The sequence below is a fragment of the Euprymna scolopes genome, chromosome 6 (genome assembly GCF_053919585.1).
Source record: "Euprymna scolopes isolate OS-2025 chromosome 6, ASM5391958v1, whole genome shotgun sequence".
NCBI classification, from domain to species: domain Eukaryota; kingdom Metazoa; phylum Mollusca; class Cephalopoda; order Sepiida; family Sepiolidae; genus Euprymna; species Euprymna scolopes.
In genome coordinates, this window is record NC_136487.1 from 43,967,280 (window position 1) to 43,990,168 (window position 22,889).

General features: G+C 31.5%; 1 protein-coding gene across 4 annotated transcripts in view; it reads left to right on the forward strand.

Annotated features, from left to right (window-relative positions):
- LOC145277623 (uncharacterized) overlaps positions 1–22,889 on the forward strand; it is a 108,007-nt gene that overhangs the window by 38,259 nt on the left and 46,859 nt on the right. For all 4 annotated transcript variants that reach the window (XM_080129172.1, XM_080129173.1, XM_080129176.1 and 1 more), the window contains exons 5-7: positions 821–1,050; positions 3,804–3,984; positions 12,710–12,788. In XM_080129172.1, coding sequence (XP_079985298.1) covers positions 821–1,050; positions 3,804–3,984; positions 12,710–12,788 — 490 coding nt within the window. The remainder of the gene's footprint in view (positions 1–820; positions 1,051–3,803; positions 3,985–12,709; positions 12,789–22,889) is intronic.

Sequence of the window (22,889 nt, forward strand, 5' to 3'; positions counted from 1 at the left end):
CTATAACCCTATTTTTATATGCATGTCCATATATATATATATATATATATATATATATATATATTATATATATATATATATATATATTCCTTCATTTTCTTACTTCATTAACGCCTAATTGTTAGTCTGGTTCTTGGCAATCCCTAAAGATGTTATTGTTGTCCAAAATGAGCTCTATCAAAGTCAAGGATCACGCCACCCAAACTGCCTGCATCAGTTGTAAGCTGTTAAGACACTGCTTCCTTTAAAACTTTCATGCTGCCTGAAATGTTTTGAAATGGCACCTGATGCCTTATCCTCCTTACATATGCACACATGTATGTGCACGTCTGAGCTCCAATCTCTGGTCCCCCTTCGCCAATCTTTCACGAGAAACACCTGTCTAGCTGAAACCAGTCAATAATTTTCCCCACTCTTTATCTGTGCCTAAATCAAAACGTAGATTCCATGAACAAAGCTTCTTTCTTAGAACTGCATGCTTGTGGAACTCTCTATCGCTTGCCTGTTTCCCACCTGACTTCAACTTAGATGTCTTCAAGTCCAACATAAACAAATTCCTGATGCCCCCTTAAGTAATGACACTTTATCAAATCTCCAATACTAACGAATACTACAACATTATCCCATTGATTACTGTACATGCAATAACCCTCATCCCCGAGTTGCTTCTGGGTCTTGATAAGTGGTGACCTCCATGTAAAAATAAAAATGATTTATAATACATCAGTACACAATGTTTTCGTTATTATTAAATTGTATCTCTTTTTAATACAATTGCAAGAAAACTGTTATTATAAAAAATAATTTTCTTGTCTTTCAGGTGATAAACAAATTATGCTACAATCCATTCAAAACTTCAATTTTGGGTGCCGTTTCTTCCGATGGAGCCGTTAACATTTGGGATGCTGGACGTGCCAAACTGTTACAATCAGCTAATCAAATCCACACAGCTTCTGCTACAAGTCTTTCATTTTTCACTGACAATTCACAACTGCTTGCAACTGTCGGCCTCGATGGGAAATTAGCTTTGTTTGATACAACTAACCTCAGGTACATTTCTTTGAGATGCTTTCATTTTTGTGCATATTTATTTCCTTGATATTTCCCAAGGATTGCTTCAGCATCCTTTTGAAATTAAAAGACATCTTCATCATTACATGAATTGAACACCAAATTCACAGCTTATTATAAAATTAACAGGAATCGTGGAAATTTCACGATTGTATCCTTCATCTATTGTATATTGCTGCTGTGCTTATGGGTGTTTATCTCCAAAACTCTTGTAGGAGTTTGTGACACATTTCTATTCTGTGGATGACAGACACAAACACAGACCTCACAATATTAATAATCTCACATGCTCAAATTTCTATAAAGTCATGACTAAACAGTATGCGAAAGAGTGAGCCTGCAACGCACATATCCGACTTGTACCCTTGTATGACTGGAAAATGTGATCATTGATGGTATGTCAAAATGATACAGTTCTGTCTGTAACTTATCAGATGTAGCAAATTGCCATTCTGTAAAGGCTTCCATGAGCAATTTTATTGTACAATGTCTTAACTTGTATGTCCAGATCGCTCACATATACTCATATGAAATACTCCAAACTGTGCACTATATAAGTGCTGATTACTCACAGCTGGTTAAGACATGGAGATCATCAGTTGGAAGTCATTCATGACATCAATATGAGGCACAAAGGCATAAAATGAAAATCTATTATATAAAGGGCAGTTGTTTGTATGTATTTCCAGCTAAAATTAAAAAACAACAAAACAAATACCCACAAAGTTGGTATGTTCTTAATCGGCATTGTTCTGGATGAATAATATTTAAAATTAAGAAAAAAATATTCATTCCTTTATTCTTAACTTGCACAGAATGAGTCAGGATAGGTCAGTTTTCTGTACATATCATGTACTAATTAAAGGGAAGTAACTCTGTTTTTTTTATCAAGGAGTTACTTCTCTTATGCTGACTAATTTCTAGAGGAATCTATATAAATGAGAATTGTCTGTGTGTATATGTTCAAAGGAAGGAATAGGCTGGATGGGGGAGAAGGAGAGGTAAAATAGGGAGGAGAAAAGATAAAGAGAGGTAAAAGGTTTTAATAAAAATATGCTACATGTTTGCCCCGGGCAATGCCAGGTAATCCTGCTAGTATAATATAATAAAAATAATGAAAATAATATTATATAATAATTATATTGTGGCACCAGTTTGAAAATTCATCAATGAATTTATATTGACACAGTATACACATTTACCCTTTTTTCATTTATAAAATTCAGAATAATTTGTTCTTTGCCTTTCCTTTTCTGAAACCACCCTTTTCTTGTGTTTAACTTGATTGTCTTATATTAGTAAGGTTATGTTGTATATTGCTGCTTTTATGAAGGATGATGAACATTTATGTATAAAAAGAAGAAATAAATAATGGCGTATATTTATTGCTTGAGGGGTGCTAGTCAGCTGCTTTCTATCAATCTGCATTCAAACTGATTAGTATAACATTGTTAGGTACTTATAATAGTCAGTCCCGAGTATTGACAGAGAACCCTATCAGTCCAAAGCAGTTCACAATTGAAAGCCACTTTTTAATTTCCTTAGCTTTTGAATAAGTTTTGGAATCTTTTTTTTTTTTTTTTCAAGGACTAAAATCAAAAACTGTTAACACTAATTTAACTCTTTGTATACTTAATGTTGTCTAATATTTTATTTATTTATTTATTTTTTTTTGCAACTTTCAAATTGTAAATTGCTTCATGGTTCTCTATTGATACTCGGGACTGACTACATAAATACTAAAGTTCTGTGTTGTTATTTATTACTAGGACTGTGACAACAGAATATTCTTTTCAGTCTTTTGACTCTTGGGTGTATATCCGACACAGACACACTTAATCAACTGAAAACCACATCCATCTATATAAAAGCATATAAGATATTAACGGATATATACTCAAGAGTAAAAACAATGAAAAGTGAAAAGAATATGCTGTTGTCACATCCCTATTCATTACAAATACCCTTGTTCAGATACTCTCTCATCCTTAACTGACATACCCATCCCAAAATTTCAACTACACATTCAAAATAGCCCCTCCGACACAATGCTGTGTATTGTTTATTTAGCAAAGGGATATATTTCCTCTGGTCCCTGCAAATATGTTCCCAGGTGTCAATGTAATATAGCGCAAATGACTGCATGCATAAGAAACTATGTCACTGGTAAATAAAAAAATACTTTAAAAAGGAGAAAGAGGACGATCACAGGAGAGACGTGAAGCACAGAATGAGATAATGGTTGAGATCACATGAGAGATGTGGATAACATTCAAGATCACATTAGAGGCATAAATGACATTCAAGGAGACAATCATATGGCAGACATCGCATCCATAACAATTGTTACAAAGAAAAAACAAGTTGAAGTTCTTTCCTATTCTTTGTCTCCTTTGCGTTGGTTCCCAGACAACGTTTCACTTACAAGTGCTTCCGTGTCAACAATGGATATTATTATTTTGCTTAGCAACCTAAATAAATTCCTGTCATTAGCAGAGATGAATATTCAACAATTTCAGTGTTTCCTATTGTAAAGCATGTGAGAGGAAATAGATTTTCTGATTGATTTCTTAAAAATAATATGATCGTATAGCTCCAGTTATAAATGTTGAAATCTTTAATTCTTTCTTAAGTCTTGAGGAATTGTTTTGATTTTGAAGAAAAAAAAAAAACATTAATCATTGTTTCCCATCTTTTTGATATCATTTAATATTGTACTTTTTTTTTTTCAGCATGGTATCTTTAACGTCAGTCAAATCCGGCATAACTTGTGTTGATGTTGGTGGAGATGTCATTGCACTTGGAACGAAACAAGGTGATATTTATCTTTACGATCACCGAAACATGAAAACACCTTTCATACACAAACAAGCAGCTCATAAATCTGCTGTGAATTCTATTAAATTCAGAAAGGTAAATGAACAATTCATGTGAACTTTCGCACGCACACATACCTACAGATACATAGAGAAAGCTCACTACATTATGATCGTCTTCAAGTCCAATGTAAACAAGTTCTTGATGAGCCGTTCCGCTTAAGTAATCCAATTTACCAAATTTATACTACTAACGTTACTATGATATTGTCCCATTGACTATACACTTTTTAACTCTTATCCTCGAGTGGCCTCTGGACCTTTATAAGTGGTAACTCTTAAGTAAAAAAAAAGAGAGTAAATAAAAGGTGAATAAAGTTAATACAAGATCATTTACATATTTTCCAATAATTTAAAACAATAACAACTTAGATTTGTGTACGATCGTTTCAGAGACTACTAATTTTAATCATATATATATATATATATATATATATATATTCATATATAAGCTCTTCATCAGTACAAGTGGGGGGATAGATGATGGTTGACATCAAGTTAACATTCAAATAATTGCAGAGTATTATACATTATTAGATTTTTTTTTTTATGAAAAACTGAATTATGAAAATTGTATTTAGCCAAGAAAAGTCTAGAAGAATTTATGAATGAATACATATCGTTACTAAAAAATATCTGACCAAGAACAGATAAAATTAATTTCCCAAACAGTTTTGCACTACTTTTTATGCCCTAAGAAGATTAATATCAAAATAATGCTAAACTTCATCTCTAGAATTCTTATTCTAATTCTGATCAAAATCCATTACATGAATTTTGTTTTAGAAAATGTCTAACATTTAAGGTTTAATGGGGTTTTTAGGAAGAAACTAAAATTTAGGTAATCTTGCTTAATTGGTGTCTTATGACTAGGAATCAGATTTAATGCAAATCTGAAATATTTTAATTTTCAAATGGAAGGTTGTGTTTATATTATGCCATCAGAAAAGTCTTTAAAATACTCCAAAGAAATTGAAATTTAGGGAATATTTATTGATGTCTAATACTTATTGTTAACAATTTCATAAAAGTTATCTGAATTTTTACAAAGGGTGTCCAGCCTCTTTGCAGAAAACTAAATTAAACTAAATATAGCCCACATTTGAACTCCTTATGTCTAGCAGCTGTGTTTTTAAATTTATAATAATCAGTTAATTAGTTTAGAAGTGAATTCTCTACATATAAATATTGGAACATACCTAAGTTATAACTTTGTGTATATGTATATATAAATATATAAAATATATTTTAGTCATCGACATACAGACCTGTTTCGTTGTTTCACAACTCATCAGTGCCGCTAGACTAACACCTCTCCCAAGCCGAGGATCGAACCTAGAACCGTCGTGATGACAGTCGGCAGTCCTACCCCCTGACTACGGAATCGGTGGCCGAAATTAAACTGTCGGAATGTGTATTTAAATAGACATCCGTCCGCTACTCGTAGAGGGCTCAAACGTTTTGTTTGTAAACAAATTGCGAGCTTCGCATTATTTCAGCTAAATTAAGTAGCGAGTAAGATAATTTACGAGAGTGCTCTACCAAAGAGGGGAGCTTTATAAAATACATTTTAGTCATCGACATACAGACCTGTTTCGTTGTTTCACAACTCATCAGTGCCGCTAGACTAACACCTCTCCCAAGCCGAGGATCGAACCTAGAACCGTCGTGATGACAGTCGGCAGTCCTACCCCCTGACTACGGAATCGGTGGCCGAAATTAAACTGTCGGAATGCGTATTTAAATAGACATCCGTCCGCTACTCGTAGAGGGCTCAAACGTTTTGTTTGTAAACAAATTGCGAGCTTCGCATTATTTCAGCTAAATTAAGTAGCGAGTAAGATAATTTACGAGAGTGCTCTACCAAAGAGGGGAGCTTTATAAAATATATTTTAGTCATCGACATACAGACCTGTTTCGTTGTTTCACAACTCATCAGTGCCGCTAGACTAACACCTCTCCCAAGCCGAGGATCGAACCTAGAACCGTCGTGATGACAGTCGGCAGTCCTACCCCCTGACTACGGAATCGGTGGCCGAAAATAAATATATATATATACTTATATATATATATACAGTGATGATCATATTTATTGGCACGGTAAAATAAAAGTTAAATTTTGTCTAATAAATTCTAAAAAAGGGATTAAATTAAAGAAAATAACAAAGTATATTATGTATTTTTAACTGGCCTTTCCGATGCAGCAATCGGATTTTAGAAAAAATAAATAACAAAGGAACAACAAACATAATTGCAAAAAACCCTTGTTCAAAATTATTGGCACAGCTTTGTTTTTCTTTTAGTATCAGTATAATATCAATCAATTTCCGGTTTACGTGCTTTCTGAACTTTTTTATAGCCATATTATGCTTGTTTAACGCTAATTCAGTGAATAATTTTTTTCAGATAATTTTTAGATAGCGATTTATTTAAACTTTTATAAGTGACTAAATTATAATTTTCAATCGCCATGGTTAAAACTAAGGAACACAGCGAAGACGTCAGGAAGCTTGTTGTAGCATGCCATACCAATGGGGAGGGCTATGATAAGATTTCAAAGAAGCTAAACCTTCCCAAATCCACTGTTAGAGCCATAATAAACAAGTTCAAATCGCAAGGCCACGTTATGAGTTTAGAGGGTAGAGGGAGAAAAAGGATTCTTTCCCCAAGAGATGAACGGAAAATTGTTCGACAAGTAAAACAAAACCCAAGGATCTCTGTTGGGGAGATTGTTGATGAACAGAGCACCTCTGGAGTGAATGTATCTCGACATACAGTTGGTAGAGTTTTGAAGAGAGCTGGTTTAAAAGCATGTCGTCCGAGAAAGACTCCCTTATTGAAGCCTATGCACCTGAAAGCAAGGCTAGCCTTTGCAAAACGTCATATTGATAAAGATGTTGCATTCTGGAAACGTGTTCTATGGACTGACAAAACGAAAATAGAGTTATTTGGCCATAATAAAGTGTCTTATATTTACAGAAAATCTGGCGAAGCTTTCCTGCCTAAGAACACCATACCCACAGTGAAGCACGGTGGAGGCAGTTTGATGTTTTGGGGATCCTTTGCTGCCTCTGGACCAGGGCGACTTGTTAAGGTCACAGGTAGCATAAAAAAAGGAAGATTATGTTAAAATATTGGATGAAAACCTGAAAGACTCTGCTAAAGAGCTCTCACTTGGTCGTCGTTGGTGGTTCATGCAAGATAATGACCCAAAGCATTCGGCTAAACTGACTAAGAAATGGCTTGAGGACAATCATATTAATGTTTTGGAGTGGCCATCACAAAGCCCAGACCTTAATCCAATTGAAAATTTATGGAGAACATTAAAATTGAGGGTAATGCAAAGGAAGCCTAAGAATCTTATTCAATTGGAGGATTATTGTCAGAAAGAGTGGGCTAAAATTACTACTGAAGAGTGCAACAACTTGGTTGTAAACTATGAAAAGCGACTGAGGAAGGTAATCAAGGCCAAAGGCTATACAATTGATTATTAAATAAATCGTGCCAATAATTTTGAACAAGGGTTTTTTGCAATTATGTTTGTTGTTCCTTTGTTATTTATTTTTTCTAAAATCCGATTGCTGCATCGGAAAGGCCAGTTAAAAATACATAATATACTTTGTTATTTTCTTTAATTTAATCCCTTTTTTAGAATTTATTAGACAAAATTTAACTTTTATTTTACCGTGCCAATAAATATGATCATCACTGTATATATGAACAAATGATTAATAAAACATGTTAAAAGACATCTTGAAAAAATTCTTGGATTTTTTACCCTTCACCGGACTATCCATTCATGTGAAATCTTTTTATAATTTTTCTTTTACTTCCTATTCCCCTTACCTCACCCTTTTTTTTAACCAAGTAAGATCTGTGACTTACTTGTAGTTTCATTAAATACTTTTATATGCAAAATCCGATCCTGCATTTTGCTAATTCCTGCCCTCTGATGAGAAGGAGAGTATTTCTTCGAAACTCCGCGGATTAAGGACTATCCACTTATCTTGTGCTTCCTTTTTTAAAATTAAATATGTTTTTAACTCTTTTTCAAGATGTCTTTTAACATGTTTTATTAATCATTTGTTCATATTATAAGCTCTATTTCCTTTTCGGTTTTATTGAGCTTTTACATCTGGTTGAGATTACTTTACTTGTAAATATTAACTCTATAATATATTTATAATATATTTTAAGTTTACCATTTTGATTACCTTGGTAAACTTATTGTAATTTTTTATATATATATATATATATATATAAAGGAAAATAAATCAAGACTGTAAATTAAAATTTACTAGAAAATTTATTGTTCAACAAAATACTCCAAAAAAAAATTTTATTAAGAAATCCATAATTTGCCAGGTTTAAAAGAATGTTATTCTTTTCTTCAGAGAAAAGAAATATATTAGCAAATTACTAGTATAACCGAGCTAAGAATTTGCGGGTTATGGTATTAGATGAAACAGCATTTTATGATAGTTAGTCATAAAATTACAAAATCTGTCCCAGATTGGATATAAGCAATATGATATATAAAGTGATCTTGTCTGTGTGAGGAACATTCTCTACAAAACTGCTCTGTCAATTTTTGGTCTACAGACTTGAAAGTTGATTTGGTTTTTATCCAGTAAAAATAGCTGCTAAGGGATCAAAATTGAAAAAATTAGAACTTGGCGGGCGTAAGTCGACTAAACATGTCATTTCTACGCATGTGCAAATATACATTTATAGCTTCAACAACATTTTTTTAAGTTTTTATGTGTATGGTCTTAGATCAAACAGTAACGAATAAGGCTACATGTGTTGGTTTCAATTCTAGCTGATGGCACCCAAATCATATATTGTTATTTTTTACTTTTGAAATCACTACAATATATTGGGTACAATATAATAAACAATAGAGAATTGCCTCTATAATAATAATATTTACAACATCTGCATAAATTAAAATATCATATTTAAGCATATTTTATGACCAGGCAGTGTCAGGTGGCTGACTAGCATATATATATATATATATATATATATATATATATATATATATATATATATACTAACATCAGTTCGTATTTATTATTATAGAGCCAATTCTCTATTGATTATTATGTTGTACCCAATATGAAGTAGTGATTTCAGAAGTAAAAAATAAAAATATGACTTTGGTGTCATCGAACCGAAACCGAAATATGTAGCTCTCAAGCCTTATTCGTTACCATCTGAGCAACCAGCAAATGAATATCAAAACATTTAAAATAGGCAACATCTATATATATAAATTTGTATTCCTGTCTGTCTGTTTGTTCACAATTTGATTGATATATACAAAATGTTCCTTACTTTACTCTTTCATTTATTTCTATATATAGTATGATTCTTGCAAAATATACAATTAAGAGATCAGCTCATTTGCATATTACATTAAGAAAAATCTCTTTTACTAAATAGCGGTATCTTAGTTTAATGTTTTTAGCGAGAGAATTGTTTTAAGTGTTCTATTTAAAATTGTTATTTAATAAACTTTAAACAACGATTTTATTGATAATATATTTAATTTAATTTATTTGGAATTATTATTTCCAACATCAACCTTTTTAAAAACTTTTTTTTTAGAGTTATTTGCCCCTAGAAACTTCGAAACATAAAAAAACAAACTCTCGCCAAATAAAATAATAAATTTCTAAAAATATAATTCCATGTAGATAGAAAAATGTGGGCTTTTATTGTTTTTTTTTAAATATTCAAACAAAAAAAAACACTTACGAAAAGAAAAAACTGAAAAGATTTCATTTGTTTGTTTTGATTATTCTTTGAACGGCTATACAGAAATCGGTAAATTTTTACGATGTGACCCAGCGTCATTTAACACCTAAAAAAAATGAAGATCTACTACTCCCTCCCCCCTAAATTCCACAATTTACACTTTTTCTTCTTTTTTTACGTTAATCTCATCGATTACAAACTTAACTTTCTAATTTAAAAAAAGGTCATTTTTTACGACGTGATCTAGTGTCGTTTAACCCCTAATAAAAAATGATCTACTTTTTTTGGGGGGGGCCTAATACGTTTAAACAGCCTTTATAAATAACATGAAAGAAAGAATTTTGAAGGAAAAAAATTAACATTTTAGAGTGGGGGATCACTTTTCTATATAAATTTAATGTAAAATGAGCATCCACTTTTTGGCCGTGAAGCGTTCAACAAGACGTATCACCTCTAGCATTTTTTCAAGCTTGGCGATTGAGGGGTGGGCAAAACATGACAAATACAATTTGTTTTTTTTTTTGGTGGGAGGGGGGGGGTTAATTAGAAACATAAAATAACAATAAATTTAATTAATTTTTATGAGACCATTCTGTACTTTCACATAATAATTTCATAAACAAAACAACCCCCAAAATATGACAAATTCAATTTTTGGGTGGGTGGGGAGGATTACATTAGAAACCTAAAATGACGAAAAATTTAATTTAATTGTTTTTGGAATTTTTGGTAGATCTTCATTTTTCTTAGGGGTTAAACGACACTGGGTCACGTCGTAAAAAATTACTAGAGAATCTTTGACTGCTTCAAATTCAAGTTTAAGTTTGAATTAAAAGCACACACTTTTAAAAACACCCACCCCCCTCAAAAAAGAAGCAAATCAAAAAAAGCAAATCAATAATTTGGCAAGTAAGGGTTGAAGACATGTGTTGCATGAAAAGAAATGATATGATGGATGTATAATGAGAGTCAGTCTTCAAGACAGATTTATATCTGAGGATCTCATAGGAAGATTAAATCTAGACAGTATAGGGAGATATTTCCAGAATAAGATACTTTGTTAGTTTGGTCACATTGAAAGAACAGATGAGTTCTTTGGTTAGTAAATTTATTCATTCATTTAATATAACCCAGATAATTCTATAATCAGCATTTGTTTCCCTGATATCTTTCTTGTTAGAATTCTTTCAAGAAAGACATTGTATACTTACAGGAGGGACCATGTGATGATTGTCAACATCCTAAGTGAAAATGTTTCCATGGAGCAAACTGGATTTGAACTTGGCACTTCCAGGTTGTCAGTCTGTGTTGTTAACTACTTAGCCGCTGTCATCTTCAAGTTTTAATATAAACATGTTTTCGATTCATTAAGGTGTCATGGAAAGCCAAGCAAGACATGGAAAGAAGTGATAAGGATCAACTTGAAAGAAAGAGGAATAAATAAAGACCTGGCCAGAAGTCAGTCTAAATACCAATATGCAAAACATGTTAAACCAGATATGAAGATCATGAAAATCCTATTTCAAGAAAATTAAATAAAATATTGTTTATAAAAAAAATGCAGTTAAAACAGACAAAATGCCGACATGAAAATAAGTACATACTCAAGTATATCATATATCCTTTAATGGTGAGATTTAAAATCATAGAAAAAATGTAATATAACGTCTACATCCTCACTTTTTTCTGTTTCATTTTATTTTCATTTTAGAATGTGTCTTCTGAATCCTTTAATTACCCCCCCCCCTCCATCCTCCCTGAATTCATATCATATTTGTTTTGAAAAAAAAAAAAATTATTGCATACCTAAAATTTTGATTTAATGTCTGTTTTACTTGCTGTAAAGACAGCTTTAAAAAATTGACTTTGAAAGTAGCCTATCTCTATTCAGGTCATTATTTATCTCCCTTTCTCTTGGGGTCCTGGATATGACCTTAAACTATATCCAGTGGTGAGGCCCCAGCTTGCGGGCTTTGGGGAGTGTGGAGCCACCCTTTAATTATCATTGCTCTCAGGTCCACTCTGACCCGGAGTGGTAGTACCTGTTAGAGTTCCAACTATGGGTTAAATAGAAACTGACTTGAAAACAACAAATATATTCTATTAAAAATTTTTTCTTCAAAATCTTTGGATTCGGCATTAAATAACCTGAAAAGGGTTGATATGCCATAAAACAAAAACAACCAACCAACCCTTTCTCTTGGGTTCATTTTTATCATTTACTCACATCGTTTTCCTTAGCCTTTCACTGTGAACTGGACCTGCTACTTTAACTGTTCTACATCTAATAACCCAAGAACTCTCCTCTATGCTTTCAATGTGACCATACTATGAAAGTCTCCTGTTCTGTACATATCTCTTTATACTGTCCCAATTTAATCTTCCTATGAGGTCCTCAGATATATGCCTGTCTTAAAGACCTATTGCACGTCTATCTTATCATTCTCATATCATTTCTCGCCAGGTTTCTCTTCCGTACATCATACTGCATACACATACCTGAAAACTTTTCTTTTAAACTTTCTTCATCTACTCACTTATTTACTTCATTTACTCATTTATCTGTGTGAATTGTAAGTTTTTAGAAAAGGCCATTTATCAGCATAAAATCTATATTATATTTCTCTTAGTCTATCTGTCTGTTCCACGTTTTCACGGAAATTACTGAGCCGAGCTGGCTAAAATTTTGTATAGACCATGGTGTTATGACAAGGTGCAGTGAACTAAGTATTATGGTATCTATTTGATATATTAATAGGAATTAATATTAATGCAAAAATGAGCAGAAATTGAACCATATTCATCCATCAGTTTGGCATAAAAATCTCATTAACAAGCAAAAAATCTAGTTATTTAATAATTTTCTTTGGTGGTTAATATTGTTAAGAATGCTTACACTGTTTTTTTTTTTTGTTTTTTTTTAATATTTGTTATCAAATTCCGTTAGCGTTTCCTACTATTAAATAATTAACCTTATTTTGTCATCTTTTATTTTAAAGCGAGAAGAACAGTTGTCATTATTGAGCCAAAGTTTAGGAAATTTAAGTGGTTCAGGACTCACAAGTTCTTCCAAATCAAGTAAGTATTTATTTCTTTAATTAGCGGGACCTGTGGAAATTCCACAGTTGTATCCTTAGTCAATTTTATATTGCTGCCATGTATTCTATTGATGTTTCACATAAACTCCATGATATTATTGTACTATCTTTTGGTCAAACTGAATCATAAGTACTGGTTGATATAGCTTCAGAATATATTTGGTTATAGGGGTTGGGGGGTTTAGCTCAAAAAGCCTTATAAAATTTTGTGTTATTTCCATTTTACGGACATCCTGTGCAAACACAAACCTCAAAATATTATTGTACCATCTTTAGACAGAACAGAAATGACACATTGATTTTAGCCCAAAAGGCAATAAAGTGCATTTTAGTTAGTTTTATTATGTTCAACACATTTCAAAGTCAATTCATTAATGTTTTTAACCTTTCAAAAATCACATAATTATCAGATTTTAATGAAATTTTCTGAAATTATTCAGTAATTGATGAAATTATTATTTTTTTTTTTTTTAAAGCTTTTATCAAAATATTATTGTTTTCAGCTTTTCATTTACCAAAAAAGAGTGCTGACTTTTTTTATGATAAAATTTATGCAAAACTATTTTAGAATTGAAAATATAGTGAATCAGATCTTGAAAATGATTGAGAGAATAATTGAGTAGTTAAGTCAGATAAAAGTAGGTGAAAGGTAGTTTGATTTTATGCCTAGGCAGTGTACCATTGATATATTTATCCTGAAACAAATGCATGAGAAGTATCCTGGTGAAAATAAAAACCTGTATGTTGTTTTTGTGGATTTCGAGAACATGTTTAACTGTTCTAAAAGATTTTATCTGGTGGACTTTGCATAAAGCAGGATCAAGTGAGTGGTTGCTTAATGTTGTTAAAACACAGTACATAAATATGCCTAAAGTCTAGATTTAATTTAATCGACTTGCTCCAAAGGAGGAAGTTTAATGGAAGTATGAACTTCACAAGCAGTACCTAGTCGCATGTATGTCCCTGTTAGGGGAAATGACAATGTTAGGTTTTTACAGCTCTTGCAGGGAGGTGTCGATGACCTGTCACGTACAGCACTTTGAATTCCCAAATTGGTCACATATCTGATACTAACCAAGCTCAATGTCACTTAATGTCTGTGATCTAATGGTGTGTCAACATTATTATGCTGTATATTAAATTAAATAGATTGTCAGTTGAATGATGAAGAATGTTGTGAGAGGATTGAAAATGCTGAATAGAATGAACAAAATTTGAATATTTATGATAACGGTTTATGATGAATATTTGTTGACATTGGATTTGAAGATGGTCATGTTGTAAAGGAAGCAATCTTGTGCCAACATGTTTCATAGATGAGTTCTTTGGATGAAACTGTACTTATAGAAATTATATTTGATATTAGGTATATGAATGAATAAAAGAAAATTCTTTGTACACATGCCTGATAGACGCTTCCTTTAGTCAACAGTGGTGATGCTCTGCTGGTTAATAATAGCAGAAACTTCCTTAACTTACTCCATCCATTCCTCTTTCAGTCACACTGATACGAGAACTCTCATCCATTTTTTTCAACATAACTATATCATCAAAGTCTCCAATTTTGCAACAATCTCCTTATACTGTCCAGGTAAAAGCTTCATCTGAATCCATTAGAACTAAACGTGTCTTAAAGATTCATAAAATACACCCATCGTTTTATTCTCATATGTATGAAACCATGTCCTCATCAGTCAGATTTTACTACCATATATCATCGCACTGCATACTCATGCCTTACAGATGCTCCCCTTGGCTAACAGTGGTAATGCTCTGCTAATTAGTAATGACATAATTATCTTAACTTACTCCATCCCTTCCTAATTCTGGCAATTACACTAGCACCTGCTCCACCCTGAGCTCTAGTGGTATCATCAAGGCAACAAAACTCCAATTTTGCCTAATTTGATGTCGACATTTTACTCATCTTCACGTTGTCATGCAGATGTATGTAGTCTCATAAAACTCCAATTTTGACAAATTTGATTTGTTTTAGGTTAATATTTGTTTTCTTTGTTTCAAGACTTGATAAGACAATTAGTGTCGGAGATGAAAATAATCATCATCATCAGTTTAATGTTTGTTTTATATACTGACATGTTTTAGACGGCTTTTAGAAATTGATTTCCAAACTGTAATATTTTTTCAATAAATGTTAATTTTAAAATATATTTTTTTAAAATAAATTTTTTGTTTATTTAGATATATATATATTTATCTATAAATATATCTGTGTGTGTGTGTATGTGTATATATATATATATATATATATATATATATATATATGTTATCTGTTTTTACATAAGCAATAATATGTTGCTACACAGTCATGAGCATGTTTTATTCAGCTAGCTACAAGTAACTAGAGACCTTTTCATGCGATACAGCTTATATGAAAGCAAAGTTTTCAATGAAAATATCAGGTCTTCTTTGTCACAGGGAGTCAAAATCAGGAGGTTCCATCAGATGTTGTAAAATATATAAATAAATATATATATATATATATATATATATATATATATAAATTGGGAATATAGAATTTTGTCATTTATTTATTATATGCTCTGTAATTACACTGAGATTCATAAATTAAGGGATTGGTATAAATAAAAGGTGAAATATAATTGAAAAACAACAATATAAAGATATATACTAATGCATCATTCATTCAGTAGAGATTACATCAATTAGAGGTGGAGGTTATATAAGCTCCTTATATCTAGGTGTTTTGAAGTGTTTTGGCTCATCCCATATATCTATATATATACATATATAAAAAAAACTTTGTGAATTTGTTCCTTATGGACTCCAAAACGGCTGGGCCGATTTTTATGAAATTTTACACAAACATACTTTATGTGCCTGGCAGTGTTCTTAGGTAGGTTTTATATCGGAATATCTTCAATACATATCGATAATCGAAAAAATCAGATGAAAGAAAGAACAGGCGATTTTGACCAAAGTTAACATTTTCTGCAGCCTAACATCACAAGTGCATTTGAGAAGTTTTATTACCACACGAGCCAAAAGATCTGACATATAAAATCAATAGTAGGTTCTCTGATATGACAGGAGTGTGTTCGAAATGAATGTTTCTATTTAGAGCACAATTGTACCATGATATTTAACTTTTTCATTTTAAACTTTCATTCAAACTATTATATATAAAAACTTTTATAAAATCCACAGTAGGTTCTCTATTGCACAATGTAGACTACAATCTATTGTAGACTAAGTCACTGTGAGGAGGCATGTGAAGCTTCCTCTCGGGGCACCACAATGGCCTCCTAACTAGAGCAGGCAGTCAATTGATTTGATTGAAAAATGGGTGATTTCACAGATTTTGATAAACATAAAATATGGGAGTGTGAAACATTTGTTGATCAACATTCAATCCCGAGCAACGTCGGGTCTCCCTGCTAGTATTGCAGTATATATATATATATATATATATATATGTATATATATGTATATATATATATATATATATATTTTTTTATTTTTTTTTTATTACATTTTCACCCCAAACAAGGCAAATTGCCACTTTGGTGTAGGGGGCTACTATCAGGGGCAACACTACTGGGGTACTATGTAGGGATTTGGGCAGCAAGGTGTCGGTTCACGTTACACTTGAACTTCTGCACGTCAATACTGTTGGGGAAGCAGAGACCTGGAATGGTATTCCAGAGTCTAGCGGTTCTGGGGAAGAAACTATTGGAGTAAAAAGATCTTTTACATCTAGGGATCTCTACAGTGTGGGGGTGGGATTTAGCAGCCTGTCGGGTTTGTCGAGGGTGCTCACGTCGTGGGGGCACAAGTGATTGCAGTTCGTCAGAGCATTCACCACTAAAATATTTGTAGAAAAGGCAGAGGGATGCAACATTTCGTCGATGGGACAGAGGCTGAAGCTTAGATGCCAGTTCAGGGCCTATCAGGTTTGCGACTCTCTTTTGAACCTTGTCAAGGAGCGAGAGACTAGTAGCAGATGCACCAGCCCAGATGTGGCAGCAATACTCCATACATGGGCGAATGGTGGCCTTATAGAGGTACAGGATACTTTCGGGTGTTAGTAGTTTTCTAGCACGGTAGAGAGAGCCCACCTTTCTTGCTATAATCATTCAAACATGGTAGTGTTTGAATATATGGTTAAGTGGCAGTTTTAGTCATTCTGAACTGCTTTAAAGCATCGCTCACTCATTTTTCGACCAAATTTCAAACAATTATTACAGTTACCTTCTCAACTATAGTGTGAAAAAAAAAATTCAATTTTCGTTTAGTAAAACAAAAGTTATGATGAATTTTCTGGTGTTCAAAATCGTAAAAAAATGTGAGGCAGTGAACCATGCTTTTTTATGACTTATTTCCATAGCAACATCAAAAAGAGAAGTAACTCTTGAAACAGGCAGATGAAAGCATGAAAGGGAGATAATTGTGGGTATTTTATTGAAAACAGAAGAGTGCCATACATTGTTATTACATATGTGTATATGGGGTCAAAAAATAATACTGAAATTAAACAAAGAACAAGTGAATTTATTGGAAGGCTGGAAAAATCATGGATTACAATAGAAAAATGTGAGCATGAAAAGTAATATGGTTAAACTTAAACATGGAAAAGTGAAGGATTAGTTGTTAAAACTGGAAAAGAAAAGGACAAGATATTCTAGTAAAAAATGTAATAAATTTATAACTTAAAATGTTGCAGCATTGAGATTTTTTTAAATTCAATTTATAACATTATATAATCCATTCGTAATGCTGCAATATTTTAAGTTATAAATTTATTATATTTTTTAATAGAATATCTTGTCCTTTTCTTTTCCAGTTTAAACAACTAGTCTTTTACTTTTCCATGTTTAACCTTAACCATATTACTTTTTATGCTCGCATTTTTCTACTGTAATACATATATATATATATATATATATATACACACACACACACATATAATCCACTGGGAAAGGTGCACTGTCAGTCTTCATAAGAATAGAATTTAAATTCTAAGAGAAGGAAAACACTGTAAAACTTGAGATCTATTGTCTGCTCTGTCTTGTGGCAGCCATTGTACCGACCAGGATTGTAAATTCCATACAATTTTGTCAATCACACTTTTAAACCATTGTGCATTTATTTTAGCCACGCTCTTAACATGTAAAAGTGATTGTTTTTTACACACAAGACGCTTCACTATTTCAAGTAATTTAAATGGAATTTAAACTGAAGCATATAAAAGCATTCAGATTTTAAACGAAAACTAGATGTAAAAGATCTTTTTACTCCAATAGTTTCTTCCCCAGAACCGCAAGACTCTGGAATTCCATTCCAGGTCCCTGCTTCCCCAACAGTACTAACGTGCAGAAGTTCAAGTGTAACGTGAACCGACACCTTGCTGCCCAAATCCCTACATAGTACCCCAGTAGTTGTTGCCCCTGATAGTAGCCCCCTACACCAAAGTGGCAATTTGCCTTGTTTGGGGTGAAAATCTAATAAAAAAAAAAAATAAATAAATAAATAAATAGATAGATAAATAAATAGATAGAGAGATAAATAGATAGATAAATAAATAGATAGAGAGATAAATAGATAGATAAATAAATAGATAGATAAATAGATAGAGAAATAAATAGATAGATAAATAGATAGAGAAATAAATAGATAGATAGAGAGATAAATAGATAGAGAAATAAATAGATAGATAAATAGATAGATAGAGAGATAAATAGATAGATAGATAGAGAGATAAATAGATAGATAAATGGATAGATAAATGGATAGATAGAGAGATAAATAGATAGATAAATAAATAGATAGATAGAGAAATAAATAGATAGATAAATAGATAGATAGAGAGATAAATAGATAGATAAATAGATTGATAGAGAGATAAATAAATAGATAGATAGAGAAATAAATAGATAGATAAATAGAGAGATAGATAGATAAATAGATAGATAGATAAATAAATAGATAGATAGAAAAATAAATAGATAGACAAATAAATAGATAGATAGAAAAATAAATAGATAGACAAATAAATAGATAGATAGAGAAATAAATAGATAGATAGAGAAATAAATAGATAGATAAATAGATAGATAGATAGATAGAGAGATAAATAGATAGATAAATAGATAACTAAATAAATGATTTCTATCTAGCGTTGCCTGGCTATTACCTAACAGAAGAATGTTGTACATTAATTTTTAAATTTGTAACACACTAGTGTTCATTTCAGCTGGCAACAAACAAGACACAATTGATTTCAATATGTATAATAAATGTTTGAAAATTGTAACTATTTATGATGAATAAATAAATATCATATATATAATAAATATTACATTTTAAATTTGTCTTTACATAAGCAGTAGTTTGTTGCTACACAGTCATGAACATGTTTCGGTCTACTAGTATTTACTAACTAGAGACCTCCTCAGGCAACAACCCTTATTTTCGAAAACAGAATTCTAAATGAAGATAAGTCTGTATGTATATATACATATGTATATATGGGCATGTATGTGTGCATGCACACACACACACACACACACACACACACACACACACACACACATATATATTAAATTAAAATAAGCATTAAAAAAAAGGGAATTTTATGACACACTGACCCTCATAAGTCTTAGACAGGCTGGAACTACAGATAAACAAGCCTCAAGCTTGTTAAAGATAACATCTGTGTAGCTCTAGCTCTAGAACCCAATCCCCTCAACCCAAATCAAAACATTAAAAGTGTCTTGATTTGTCAGTCATTGAAAGTTCAACTGAAGGATTGGCTTTTTCAGAAAAGAGATTTTGGTCAGCAAAAGTGAATTTCATCTAAATTGTTCATTATAGTAAGGTTTTTGGGGTCATCAGAAATTATTCTTTGACACTACTTGGGAATTCAAAATAGAGTTATCTCAAGTCACTAACATTTGTTCAGTAGTTATTTATGACCTTAGATGATCTGAACACAGAAAAATAATTAGTGGGATTCACTTCTCTCATTTTACATTTATTTTCTGTCAGCTATAGTGCAGATTTACTGGATTGGCCTTTTAAAGGCCAAATTTGTTTTTCTTTTTCTTTTTAAGAATTTTTTCTTGGAATATTACATAAATATCTATTTGATAGTATTCATAAAACAAAATGTCATAATTAAGTAATTTTTTACTTCAAATTATTTTATTCCAAAACATTTTATCTTTTTTAGTACTTTCAAGTTTTCTTTTTGAACTCTTAAATTTATGAATAATTAATAGAATTTGAACAAATTTATGTTAGTTTTCTTTCTGATTTTAATATTGGTTTAATAATAAATGAAAAAAAAATCAGTTATTGAGTTGAAAGTTTTCAATCGTGTTTTTTTTTTGGGGGGGGGTTAATGAGTATTTCTTTTGGCTTGGTTTATTTTTTATAGGGTTTGTGTCAAGCATTTATTATAGTCTGGTAACCTTGCTGCAGTGGCTATCTTTCCTGTCCCTCTACTTAGCTAGTTTTTAATTTGAAAACAATGACTATAAAACAAATTATATGAATCCAATCTTTGTTTTATTATTTTTATTTTGAGATAGGAATTGATAATTTGTATTTGTAGATTATATGGACTATTGTTTTAATTTTGCATGTTATTCTCATGTTACAACCAAAATAATATCCAACCTTCTTCAGTTGTATTTTGTTAAACTCTGGAATCTGTACTGATTCATGAGCTGAGCCCTTTATTTAGTCCATGGGAGTAGATTTTTTTTTCCTGCCATGACTGGGTAAAAATCTTAAGTAGATTTTATTCTTAATTAGTATTGCCTGTTGTAAGGCTTGAACCTGCAACATTGACAAAATCTTTCACTTCAAATTTATTTTTAGCTAATACTTCTATTTATTGCACCTCATGCTAATTGGTTTATTTATTTTTCATAAAACGTTGCACAAACTTATAAGACCATAAACACAAATAACTGAACCAGATTGTTCAAGAAAACTATAGTTTGTCTTCTACATTTCATTTCTGGCCTCTGTAGTCCATTATTTCTTTCTTTTCTCTCCCACTTGATTGGTTTGTGTTTGGGAACCATAAAACAAATTATGGCAATCAGATCTTTTTTTTTTTTTTTTTAGAGACCCCCCCCCCCCCTAAAACATTGGTTTTTATTTGCCCATGTTTAAAAAATATCACTTTTGGGACAGAAAAAAAAAACCCTCAATGACATGTCCCCAAATGAAATCTCGAGGTGGCTTTTTCTTTTCTTTTTTTTTTTTCTGACTCATTAATTTTGTCCTAAACTGTACAAAACATTTGCTTTAGTTTTACAAAAAAAAAAAAACAACAATTATTGGTGATTTTAGAAAAATAAATCTCTTCCAGATTAGAAAAAATATTACAATTTTAAACAAAAAATTTATTGCGCAAAGAATTCTGAAGTCAGAGGTTTTAGTCTGAGTCAGATTTCTAAGAGTACTAGGAGTCGGAGTCGGAATTTTTTTTTTTCCAACTCCTTAAATTCAATAAATTTATTTTTTTACATGGTTTTCCTGTTGTGTTTTACCAGTTGTACAATTTAGCAGTTTTTTTTTATGGTTTTGCTTTTATTTTTTGAGATATATCATAGTTTGTACTGTAATGCTTCTATTTCATTTCTTTTTTTATTCTTTCTCTGCTTTTTATTCTTCTTTCATTGTTTCTTCTTCCTCTTCATCTATCTCTGCTTTTTCTTTCTGTTTTTCTTCTTTCTCTACTTTTTCTCCTTCTTTCTTTGCTTTTTCTTCTTCTTTCTCTGCTTTTTCTTCTTTCTCTACTTTTTTTTCTTCTTTCTCTGCTTTTTCTTTTTCTTTCTCTACTTTTTCTTTTCTATTTTTCTTCTTTCTCTACTTTTTCTTTTTCTACTTTTTTTCTTTATTTATTTTTCTTCTTCTTTCTCTACTTTTTCTTCTTTTCCTGCTTTTTCTTTCTCTACTTTTTCTTTTTTCTCTGCTTTTTCTTTCTCTGCTTTTTTTCATTATTTGCCTTTTCTTTTTCTATCTCTGATTTTTCTTTTTCTATCTCTGATTTTTCTTCTTTTTTCTCTGCTTTTTCTTCTTTCTTTGCTTTTTCTTCTTTCTCTGCTTTTTTTTTGCTTTTTTTGTCTTTTTCTCTGCTTTTTCTCCTTCTTTCTCGGTTTTTACTTTTGCTCTGCTTTTTTTTTTCTCTGCTTTTTTTTCTTATTTTTCTCTGCTGTTTCTTTTTTTCTCTGCTTTTTTATCTTCTTTTTTCTCCGCTTTTTCATCTTCTTTTTTCTCTGCTTTTTTTTCTGCTTTTTTCTTTCTTTGCATGAACTCGGGGAGAATTACTTGGTTAAAAAAACATCCTAGGAATGGCAACCAGCTCCCTGGGAGAATAAACAATAAAATAATATCAAACAATAGAAACATTAAAGGGTTGATATGTTGTCGGTTATAACAAGCTGGCATGGATATCGTCTTGACGTTATTGCGGACAGAGTTTTATCATCATCATCATCATCATCATGAATCGTTGACTAAAATTGAATGCTGTATAGAATAAGCAGACAAGATATTTTATTTTTTTTTAAATAATTATTTATTTTATAAAAATATATAATTATTTATTTTATAAAAATATATAATTATTTATTTTATAAAATATATAATCTATATAATTAAAGGCAAAATGTGTGTTAGTGTGTGCATTTGGAGGGGGTGGGGGGCTTGGAGCGGTTACTGTTTCTTAGAACCTTTTGTATGGTACCTAGATTATAATATCTATTATTTACGAAAGGGAGTGGTATGTATCTTTTATTTGGGTTACTTTTAGACTATATTTTCGCAATATTTCTTGGTCTACACATGTTTCTTTGGCTTTTCAGTATAAAAGCAAAAATGCTAAAGTGAAATGGTGTTTGTTCCTCGGCTTTTGTGCCAGGAACGTCCAGAAAGCAAATCAGCTTTGATCAATGCAGTGAAAACCATCATATCAGACAATTGCTGTTCATTGGGACACCCCCATTTTTTATGGGGAGCTGGTTTTCCTCCAACTCAATATCTTGGGGAAATAAAACCAAAACAACTGCCTCGCAGCCAAACT